This window comes from Monopterus albus, unplaced genomic scaffold, assembly GCF_001952655.1.
Source record: "Monopterus albus unplaced genomic scaffold, M_albus_1.0 scaffold260.1, whole genome shotgun sequence".
Lineage (NCBI taxonomy): Eukaryota > Metazoa > Chordata > Actinopteri > Synbranchiformes > Synbranchidae > Monopterus > Monopterus albus.
This window is the reverse complement of record NW_018128140.1, coordinates 362,709-373,150: the sequence shown is the minus strand read 5'-3', so window position 1 is coordinate 373,150 and position 10,442 is coordinate 362,709. Positions and strand designations below refer to the sequence as shown.

General features: G+C 42.8%; 1 protein-coding gene across 1 annotated transcript in view; it reads right to left on the bottom strand.

Annotated features, from left to right (window-relative positions):
- The window catches only part of LOC109972532 (Krueppel-like factor 5), a 52,134-nt gene extending 41,950 nt beyond the window's left edge, over nucleotides 1–10,184 (bottom strand). Inside the window, exons 1-3 of the mRNA XM_020621464.1 lie at nucleotides 9,444–10,184; nucleotides 8,653–8,750; nucleotides 7,134–7,251 (exon numbers count right to left, since the gene is read on the bottom strand). Coding sequence (XP_020477120.1) covers nucleotides 7,134–7,251; nucleotides 8,653–8,750; nucleotides 9,444–9,750 — 523 coding nt within the window. The 5' untranslated portion in view covers nucleotides 9,751–10,184. The remainder of the gene's footprint in view (nucleotides 1–7,133; nucleotides 7,252–8,652; nucleotides 8,751–9,443) is intronic.
- Nucleotides 10,185–10,442: the final 258 nt, after the last annotated feature.

The following is a 10,442-nucleotide window of genomic DNA, read 5'->3' as shown; positions in this document are numbered from 1 at the left end:
GTCATTAATCAGGTTTTGGAAAACAGCTGGGGCGTTGGTTAGCCCAAATGGCATAACCAGGTACTCATAGTGTCCCGCTGGTGTGTTGAAAGCAGTTTTCCACTCATCCCCCTCCCTTATGCGTACCAGATGATAGGCATTCTGTAAGTCTAGTGAAAATCGTGGCGTTGTGGAGCAGTTCAAAAGCAGGCGACATGAGTGGTAATGGGTATCGGTTCCTGACAGTGATCTTGTTGAGGCCGCGATAGTCTATGCACGGTCTAAGCCCCCCGTCTTTTTTTCCCCAACAAAAAAGAACCCTGCCCCAGCTGGGGACGAGGACGGGCACATCAACCCAGCCCTCTGGGCTTCCGTGATATAATCAGTCATGGCCTGCTGTTCTGGAACAGAGAGAGAAAACAGGCCTCTAGGAGGCATGGTGCCTGGCAATAAGTCTATAGCACAGTCATAGGGTCTATGTAGAGGAAGGGAAGATGCCTGGGTCTTGTTGAATATTTGTTTCAAATCGTGATATTCAGGCGGTACTTTCATTAAGTCCGGGATTTCGTCTAATGGCCCTCCCCGATTGGTGCATTGTGGAACCATGGAGCGCAGACAGGTGGTGGCACACTGAGCGGCCCATTCTACCACCCGCCCTGCTCTCCAGTCCATTTTGGCCCCGTGTTTTACTAGCCTGGGACCACCGAATGATGTGGAGATCGCCTGACCAGAAACTGTATTACTTCTGTGTGATTGTCTATGGTAAGCGTGAGTGATGTGGTCTGTGTAGTAACCTGGTGCAAGAATTTATGGTTGAGTGAATGCACCAGAAGAGCCGGGTCCACTATGCAGGTAGGTATCTCATGTGCCTGGATAAACACAGGATCCATAAAACATGCGTCTGAACCCGAATCAATGAACACAGGCATAGTGATGTCATGAGCATGGAAAAGCTAAAACAGCCGGTACCGTGGGATGAGAGGTCGACTTAGCTGTAGTGTAGCGGCTCAGCAGCGCCCTCCTCTTTTTGCTGAGCCCTGTTCTTTTACCGGACATGCGAAGGCACGATGTCCAGGACCTCCGCAGTACAAGCATAGATTCTGCCGGAAGCGACGTTCTCGTTCTTCTGGCGTTAATCTCGTTTTTCCGATTTGCATGGGCTCCGGGGTATCTGATGCGGCGCTCGAACCGGCATGCGATGATCCCCGGTGGCGCTCCTGCTGGCGTTCCCGGTATCTTCCCTCCAGGCAGGTGACTAAATCCATGAGGGGACGCAGTCTTCTCGGGCGATCGTAAGCCGTCAGGGCATCCTTTAGGCGATCCGATAGGCCACGGTAAAAAGCGTCCACCAGTGCTGGTTCGTTGTACTCGCTGACAGCAACGGCAGTGCGGAAAGCGATGATATAATCCACAGCTGACTGGGACCGAGGGAGAAGCGGCCGAGTTGTAGCATGGTACACCCTAGTGAGTTCCGCAGCGAAACCCCCAAACGTGTCGCAGCAGGCCGTCCTAGCTGTCCATTCCGCCGTGGCCCATTGTCTGGCTTTTCCGGTTAACAAAGATAAGGTGTAGGCCACCTTGGCTCGTTCGGTGGGAAACGCTGATGGTTGCATTTCAAAAAGGATCTCGCATTGGGTGAGAAACGCATTGCTTTCTCCGCTCTCTCCTCCATACCATTCTGGCGGAGCCAGTCTGGGCTCGTGTTCCGTTGAAGCACTGGCAACAGCCACCACCGCCGGCCGGATCGCCTCTTGCCTGACGTAACTGGTGCAGGTCCATCTGTATCTGACCCAGGGCAGCTCCCTGGTGGGCTAGGGCCTGCTCCATCCGAGCTCTCCAGTCAGGCTCTTGCTCGCTGGTTGAGTCCATACTTCTGGCCAGATTGTACTGTCAGATTTGGCGTATAAGGATGTCAAACGGTGTTAGTGGTGGACTCAATTATAAAACCAGACAAACTGATTGAACAAAAAGGTTTTTACTTGTGATAACTAGGCAACCAATACACAGTGCAGGTATAACAATCAGGTCGAATAGACAGTCCAGTGTCAGCGCCTGTAAACAGGTGTAGCCAGGGGATTCAAAACTCAAGAGGTCCAGGGGAAGCTCAGAAGGTCGGTACACTGCAGGCAATCAGACACTGGAAGGACACAGGCAATAAACGGTGGTCAAAACCAGAAACAGAGTCAGGCAAGGTATGGATGCTGGAGAGTCAGAGCTAGAGTCTAGAACAATCTGGCAGGGATAGGAGGGTGAAGGCTGCTTATATTACGGTGCGAACAGGTGCAAACTATCGGGAGCAGGTGAAACTAATGTAAGTGATTAGTGAAAGTAAAGTGACCGAAATAGAGGTGAAAAACAAAAACAGGAAGTAACGTAAAACTAAAAGCCTGACAGGAAGCAACGGAACCGAATCGTGACAGGAAAAAGGCTTCCCTGCACAATGAAACTCTTCCTTTGCTGTCCACAATGAATGTCAAATAATATAAAATAGATAATACAAAATAAAGGCAATTTTAAAAACAGTAAGTGAAAAATATAATAAAAATATGTGCAAAACAGTCAGCAATGAATGCAATTATACATTTACAAACAGAACATAAACAGTCAAGTGCAGTTACATGCAGTAATCCCTGATTATGAACTCCAGTCAGCTGTTTAGGAGTCTGATGGCATTAGGAAAGAAAGTTTTTCAGTTAAGAAGTCCTGCATTTCACATTTCTCTACCTCCAGCCTGAAGGTAGAGGTGAGATTATTGTCCTTGCACCATGACACCAGACCAGCCACCTCCCTCCTGTAGGCTGCTTTGTCCCCACCAGTGATGCGTCCTATCACTGTGGTGTCGTCTGCAAACTTTAGGATGATGTTATCCTTGTGGGAGGCAACACAGTTGTGGGTGAACAGGGTGTAGAGGATGGGACTGAGGATGCTGGCTGAAGTCCTATTGCCAATCCTGACAGACTGGGGCCTGCCAGTCGGAAAGTCTGGGAGCCGGTCACAGAGAGTGGGGTGCAGACAGTTTGTGGGGGATAACCATGTTGAAAGCAGAACTGTAGTCAATGAAGAGTATCCTGATGTAGGAGTCTCTATTTTCCAGGTGAGAAAGGTAATAATGATGGGCAGCAGCAATAGCATCTGAGGTGGCCCTGTTGGGTGGGTAGGCATACTGCAGGGGGTCCAGGGTGTCTGGTATACTGCTATGAATGTGGGCCAGCACCACTCTCTCAAAACACTTCATAATGATTGGAGCGAGTGCAACTGGCCTGTAGTCGTTCAGTCAGGTGAACGGGCTCTTCTTGGGAAGGGGGGCGATGGTTGTGGTCTTAAAGCAGGTGGGAACAATGCTCTGGCTGAGGGAGAGGTTTAAGATGGAGATTAGAACATCAGCCAGCTCGTTGGCACATGCTCTGAGAGCCCACCCAGGGATGATGTCTGATCCTGCTGCCTTGCGGGGGTCGATCTTCTTCAGGGCTTTGTGTACCTGGCCATGCAAGAGAGGGAGCACGCAGCATGTGGCGTACCTGGCTGTTTATCCAGGGCTTCTGGCTGGGGAACCTTCTGACTTGTATGGTGGACACAATGTTGTCAACACAAGTGCTGATGTACCCAGTCACATACTCAGCATAGTCCTGTATGCTGACAGAAAAGTCCTCCAAGGTGGCTGCAGTTTAAACACATCCCAGTCTGTCTGGGCAAAACAGTCCTGCAGGGTGCCCCCAGTCTCTGGCATCCAGAGTTTGGTGACAGGGTTTGTTTGTTTCGTCTTTGTCTGTAGGCCGGATACAGGAACAAAAAAAATGTGGTCTGAGTGTTTGAAGTGGGGGTGGGGGTGCAGCCCTGTATCCAATATGTACATTATGTTACTTTAAACATGATCCAATGTGTTCTTAAGCATCTGTCATAAACTATACTCTTGAAATAATTTTTCACATTATCCATTTGTTTGCTAATCTCTGACTTACAAAAGGCCACACTGATCCCAATCTGATCCCAGAAAGACACTGGTTTTCCCAGCTCGTGTGTGTGTGTGTGAAGGTACAGACAGGATCATTCTGGCTGTTGTGCACCTAGAGTAAATTAGCAACTATTCTGATAATTATTTAGAGCACTGTGATGGCAGTGTTTACTATTGTTTTACAAACCAGACAATTGATTAATGGATAAGGATAATCACTATTTGGCCAAGTATGTTACACACAATTTGTTTCCAGTACAGAACCAAGGCAGCCATCTGCGGCGCCAACACACACTGGCTCTAACCATCGGGGGCAGCTTGAAGCTCAGTGTCTTGCCCAAGGATACTTCAACATGCGGACTGCAGGCACCGTGATTCGAACCACCAACCCTCCAGTTGGGAGACGCACTGAACCACAGTTGCCCCAATGGAAAAATTACTATCAGTTTAATCCCTAATGAAAATAATAGTTGCACTTAGATACAAAACAGTTCAGAAAAGCGCCTCCCCAACCAGCTGCAGCAGTCAAATCCTGCTTTTATATCAATGCACCAGTGATAGGCAATTAATGTAATGATATAACAATACAACAGTATAGAACAGGGCTTCACAAAGTCTGGACTCTGGTCTAGATCCACACTGGATGGCAAGTCAATCTGGACCCAGCCCACACCTCATATTAGGAATAATACAGTGCAATGAAGTGTACGTTTCCTACTTTGAAACTGATTAATACTTAGACTATGTTCTACAAAACTAAGTATTTGCCTATCGATACAGCGATCCTGACCAAAGAATAAGGCTAAACGTAATCGTTTCCCTGTTTTGACATCGTTGTCACCGCAACGTTGAAAACTGGCAAGCGTATAACATCAACATGTGACAGAGCTCAAGGGTTGGCTAACAGGCGACCAAGTCAGAGGTGTCAATATTTTTGTCCTGCACAGCTACATACATGATAGGGTCACAATATTAGGACCACCTGTGAATATAATGTAGCCCAGTACAACACCGCCTTTGACTATGACTTCTATAATAAACATACAGTTGCAAGAAAACATAATAGCACTAACTGCAATTTCCTGTTTTTCTGCATAAATTGGTCATGAAATGTGATCTAATCTTAATCAAAGTAATTATTTATCATTTTAATGAGCTATTACAAGGCTATATTTAAATAAACAGCAGGAGAAAAAACAACAACTTTTTTTAATGAAGGCACACAAGGGTGGGGAGTTACTCCCCTTAAATAAAAATAAGGATAAATGAATGATCTCACCTTGACTCCCATTAAATAAAAAGGTATAGTGACCTAATATGAGTAAGATACAACAAAGATTAGAATTAAATTCTTTCAAAACCAGCTTTGAGATAGACAACCTAACAGCTGTGAGATGTAACAAACTTTAAATGTATTTTTTTGCATATTTGTCACACTTACATGTTTCAGATCAAATTTAAATATTAGACAAAGATAACCCAAGTAAACACATGCATTGCTCATGTCTAGTGAAGTCCCAGTTTGAAGTTGGTAGTGGCTGAAACCCACCATCAAGTCCTTCTTTAAGTAGTAGGCTACCAGTAACTTTAGCCCAAAAATGAGCCAGGCAAGTGTGAGAGCTGAACTGCACATTAAGTCCAAACCAGACAGCGCCAAAGAGCATAAATTCTTCTTCAGAAATAAAACGAGCTACATATACAATACGTATACAAATGGCAAAGCAGGTGTGCAATTCACTGGTTTATACTGTACTTCATTTGAAATATGATAACCTAATCATCATCAGTGTCATCATTATCATCAGACTGCTAGGCTATACAGCACTAAAGTGAGTACATTAAAAAAAAAGTGGAAACTTGTCCCAGAAGCTATTTTCCCATTTATTCTGATACAGAAGTCTCCCTCTCTCTGAATTGCATTTTTAATATAGGCTGTGCGTGTTGGATGGCAAGGATATTTAAAATGTTGAAAAATACAGATTCTTCTGCATTATATGCATTAACAGAAATGGTACCACAAAAATCTGGCACTGGTGCAACCATCTGAGAGACACCAATACTGGTGGCACTAGTATGAAATGTTACTCTGGATCCCTGCTAAAATGTTTTATTTCTTTTATTCATAAAGGTTTATTACAGTTTGTTTTTTTGTGAACATTTTTTAATTTTAAAATATGGTGAGTCCACATTGTAACAAATGGGAGACGATGCTCATTTTTCTTTTCATAATTCATTAAGGTTAAATAAATGTAAGTTCAGGAAATGTGTGGCTCATTTGTTATTAAATTGGTGTGTTTTATCTGATGCAAAAAGGGAAATAAATAAATAAAATCGGCATTGGCCAGTGAAATACCCTCATGGCTAATGACTTTTGGACACTTGGTTTTTCTTCAGTGAGGACAGACTGCACAGCTAACAGCCGATCAAGTGTGACAGCAGTGGAACTCCACCTGACTGGCCAGTTGGTTTGGAGTTTACTGGCATTTGTACAAAACCTTTGGAGGAGTTTCTTTAGGGCACAGTGTGTCACTGTTAAGTGCCAAAAATGACTGACTACTTGCTGTGGTGCATCAACAGCTCTTGCTACATCAGGTAAGGCTGCTGGTACTGAAAATCACATGGTCAGTGACTAGTTGACATCATGTTAAAAAGGTCAACTCTATGTAGAGAAGTCCATAAGTCAACTAATCTGTGCAGCCCATAGAAAGCTCACAGTGACACCAGGAGCCTGGCCAATCAGAAGAGATTGAAATAAAATGTTTCCAACACAAACAGGCTAACAGCTCTTCTACCTGATGTATGGAGCTGTCTGTGTCAAGTTTTATTTGTCTTTAGAAACATTAGCTCCTTTATTGTGTAAAAATATACAAGGGGCCAGTAAAACTCTGATCTACTGGCCCAGTGAGCCAGTGGGGGAAAATGTTACATTGGACACTGCATTTGTAGTCTCTCAGCCCAACCTGACATAAACCTGGTGAAATCGCTATGATATCATCAAGGTTGTTTTCTCAGACTTGTCAAAGTTCCTCCAGAGCCAAAGAAGACAGTATATACTCACCATCACTAGTGAACTACTGTTTGAAATCAGTAGAGTGCTTCTTTAAATGAAAAAAGAAGAATTGCACAGAGATCTGACTTGATCTGTAATACTCATCCATACACACAGATTAGTCTTCTATACATATTTTCTGCCTATACTCACCATGATCACCTATAAGCGGAATGTCTTTGACTGTTTCTTCAATGCGTGACATGTTGGCCTCTACCTTCTCTTCCTTTACAACCACCACCTTTGGCTCCACCAGCTCCACGTCCGGAGACTGCACAACAAGGTAAGTTTGTCACTTGATCAGCAAAGGCCAGTTTCATATTTCTGCAGCTAGAGATGTAACTGTATGAATGTTTAACATCACAATTATAGTGACCAAAATTCTCATGGTTATCAATATTATCACAGCACTGTTCAAATTTGTTCAAAACATTCAAAAAGTACTTTCACTAATGGAACTTATTCAAGGTTTTATTTTGAAAACCACAAATAACTATTAGCATCACTATGCATTTTGTCTGCATAAACATAAAAAAAAAACAAAAAAACATAGCCAATAGCCATGGCCTTTCATAAACATAGGAAAATGTTTCAAATGTGGGTTTGTGGAGTACCAGGTTTTCCTGCTGCATTCTGTAAACAAAGGAATAGCAAATGTATTTATTATTATTATTATTATTATTGGTGACATTATTAATTTGTCTCTTTCTCACACACACTTTTATATTCACTCTTCTCTGATGCATTTGAGTACATAAAAAATGAGTCTTAAGAATTCAGTGAAAGTAACTGTAAGGAGCCCAAAATTTTACATAAATACAGATGATTATAGTGTATCTCCTATTGGAACAGTTTTTCAACCACGCCGATGACTGTATGATTTTAAATGAACAAAACATGGTATGGTGACTACACTACGTAACCTTACTATATGCAGCGGGATAAAAGACACACAATGCATACAGCAGAACAGCATGAATTGTTTAAACAGACTAAGTAACAGTGAAAGCTTAATGACAAACTATTGCCTTATTCCAAACTCCTCACATCATGCACTGAGCTAAAAGGTAACTTGCAATAGAATGATTGTCATGAAGATGACTCAAAAACTTGAAGGTTGCCTTTTTTTGCAGCATTTTTTTTCTGCATATTCTGTAGACAGGGTAACCCTCTTCAGTTAAGTCTCCCTCTTGTAAAAAAACAAAAATATGCTCACACTTTGAACTTAGTCTTGTTAGATGGATGAAAAATTTATGGAGTGTTGTCGCTCAGTCTGTCAGTACATTATGCCATGTTTTCACTGACCAAAACAAAACTACGCTGTATACTGCGCTTGCGTCTGAGAACCTCTAGTTAAGTTTGGTTGATCCTGGACAGTATTTAATCCTTCAGCAAGAGGTTTTACAAAGTGCACTAATTGACCACAGTTTTCAATACATGTAAAATTTGAAATGGTAATACTAACCATCGGAAATTTTACCATGGTGACACCAATAACGGTTTCATCCCTATCTGCAGTTACAGCACAATGCACGGACTCATGACAACTGTGCAGTACAATCAGATGTTTCTATTTAGTATTCCTCAGTGGAAAAACATCCATAGTGTTCTTATCAAAGAGTCATGTCTTCAGTCCTCCACAGTTACCTTGGTTCCCTCTTTGTGAGCATACCTTACTCTGGTTGCTGTCAGAATGGATTGGCCGGCTGGATAAGTCTCCTGCTGTAGCTCTACCAGGCCAGACATCCACCTGTTGCTCAAACACACTACCTACACCAAAACAAGACAGATGTCTATTTACAAACATTGAAAGAATAGAGAAATATAATGTTCTGCTCTTGTCAGAGTGAGGTGTCAAATGAGTGATTTTATGACTAACTCACTTTGACAAGAGCTGTATGTTATACCTCTCTGAGAGCACCTGGTCAGTGCCAACAGTGTCACTACAGTGGATGCATATGAGAAAATACACAGCAGAATGAAAATGAAATTAACTTAAATGTTTCACAAAACCTGGTTTGTGGTATTAAGATCTTTATTCACCTTTGGCTCAGATAAGTTATGTCAGGCTGAAATTTAGAAATGTAGCTAGAAATGTCTCTGACAACAAATAGGCAGTCTGGATGCTAGCCACTGATTAGTTCAGAAACTTTGAATGTTTTCTGGGCTATATAGGTTAAATAAAACGACCAGTTTTTGTAAAGACTCGTTATACTCGAACTAGAAATGTATACGATATTATAAATGTACACAATAGTTCTATAACCTTAGTTATGTTATAACCGACTTCCACCAAAATATACAGTGGAAGCGTAAACTAATATCAGTATTTCAAACACGTTAGGTTGTTGCTTTCCCTGCATAAAAACGATGTTTAGTTTTTTTGTTTGTTTGTTTGTTTAAAGAAAAAAGTGACGCGGATGTAACCTACAGACTCTCCTACATTGTTTTAATTTGTCTTACCGATGGATTCTGAGGACTCCCGGAGCTTGTCTGCAGTGTTAATTTGCACTTTTGGTCGGATGCTGTTCATGGCGCTCTCCCGGAGCCTCCTCTCGGCCTTCCCCCTGGCCATCTTCAGTTCCAGCAGATGCAGCTTCCTCTTAAGGACTTTGTTCTCTCTCTGGCACTGGGACATTTGCAAACTTACCACAGCAAAGTCGTCGTCCACCAGCTTACAGATCTCCGCCACTGCAGCGTTAGCCAGGACCTCCATGATGGATGCCAGCTGGGTCTGAAAGGCCAGGCGGCTGGACATTGTTCCTACCATCGCCTGCTCGCTGGCGGTTCCGTCGTTCAAAATACGTTAATGTTTATCACCTCTTTAAGGGTTAGAAAATGTTGAAGGTCTGGTCAAACCATTACACTAATTGTGCCAGTTCAACGCATGTAAACGCAGAGCAGGGTTTAAAAAAAATGGTTAAGCTAATGTGGCTTCTTCTCTGTGCACAAGCTGTGACCTCAAACATATGGCGTCATATCCGGTTGGTTAGAAACGATACCCTCCCAGTACTGTCATTTCCAATGTCCACACTCGCCGACTGTTAAGCAAAAAACTGAATTTCCTTTGTAATAATGAACAACCAACAGTGAGTGAGAAATAAAGAGATGTGAGAATGGAGATGTCTTCAGGTTTGATTTATTTCTGCAGAAAGGAGTTGTCTACAACACATACCAAGATGCATGTTACAGAGACTCAAAGGATAAACAAGATTCACTTCAGTATAAGGCAGAAGATAACGTCACACAAAAGGAGGGTTCACTGAGAACAATTATGCTTCTGTGTTCAAAGAGTTTCTAATAGGCAAAACACTGAGAGGTTCACAGGAGATACTTTCAAGGTCTGCGGATGTTACAGTTGCTTCTTCCAGCTAACAAAGATACCTTAGGCATTCAGTGATTCAGCAGAAAACAAAGTTCACTTGTCCAGTGTGAAAGGTTACCACAGTTAGTTACCACAAT